The following is a 1,012-nucleotide window of genomic DNA, read 5'->3' on the forward strand; positions in this document are numbered from 1 at the left end:
AACAGTTTTCTGTGAGAAAATCTCTACCATGTCCTATTCTGGAAGTGCAAAATAGAATTTAATTTTCTGAAATTGTCTTCTGATTTTATAGGGAAAGCAAGCACTAATATGGTTGTTAGGAGTTTATGGAGACCAGATTCCTAATGCCCCATATGTGCTGGAAGACATTATTGACAACCTGAAAACAGAAGCAACTCCTCTTGTCAAGCTGGAACTACTGACCGCCACTATGCGCTTGTTTCTAGTTCGCCCAGCTGAGACACAGGATATGGTTGGCCGGCTCTTACACTATTGCATAGGTACAGATTCTCAGTTGTTAATTATGCATTGTCAAAATTACCCTGTATCACATAGCAGGTGTAATGTTTATATAAATTTACATTAATCTACTGATGTGCACATTTTGCATAATGCTTTTTACAAATAAATAACATTAACAAAGGTACCGAAATGTAAACTGTAGGTAAAGTTGTTTTTTTTTTTTTGTTTTGTTTTGTTGCAGAAGAAGAAAGTCATATGGCAGTGAGAGATCGCAGTCTCTTCTATTACCGTCTTCTGCAGTGTGGTGCAGATGAGACTCGTAAAGTGCTTGGAAGTATTAAATCAGATCCTTTTTTGGGAGGAATAGTGAGCCAGCAGCAGGAGCCAATTAATAACTGGGCATCAGACTTTAACTCGCTTGTCCCAATCTATGGAAAAAATCAATGGGAAGCTATTAATTCTGCCAGAGGGACAATGTCTTTGAGTACAGAAAGGCAAGAAGAAGTACAACCAGGTATTCCTATTCTTGATTTCTCAAGCAGCTGTATTGTTCTGTATAAAGTTATAATTTGAATCCGGTTACAGCCATGTGGTTCACATCTTATTGTTCCCATGAACGTTTTTTTGGTAATGTCTCTGTTTTTTTCTTTGGTGGTTTATAAGAACCAGACAAAAATATAAGGGCCTTAAAGGAACTTACCAGGAATAGTGTTTTTCAGTCATTTTTGTTTTTTTGTGGTGAACCATTTAA

General features: G+C 36.9%; 1 protein-coding gene across 1 annotated transcript; it reads left to right on the forward strand.

The window, feature by feature from the left end:
• Positions 1-91: 91 nt before the first annotated feature.
• On the forward strand, positions 92-775 carry LOC120521440 (AP-4 complex subunit beta-1-like; the record flags this gene model as incomplete). The annotated part of the gene is made up of 2 exons (XM_039743039.1): positions 92-299; positions 503-775. Coding segments are annotated over 2 exons (481 nt in total), but the record flags the coding sequence as incomplete, so codon positions are not given.
• Between the last annotated feature and the right edge of the window lie 237 nt (positions 776-1,012).

The sequence above is a fragment of the Polypterus senegalus genome, unplaced genomic scaffold (genome assembly GCF_016835505.1).
Source record: "Polypterus senegalus isolate Bchr_013 unplaced genomic scaffold, ASM1683550v1 scaffold_1104, whole genome shotgun sequence".
Taxonomy (NCBI): domain Eukaryota; kingdom Metazoa; phylum Chordata; class Cladistia; order Polypteriformes; family Polypteridae; genus Polypterus; species Polypterus senegalus.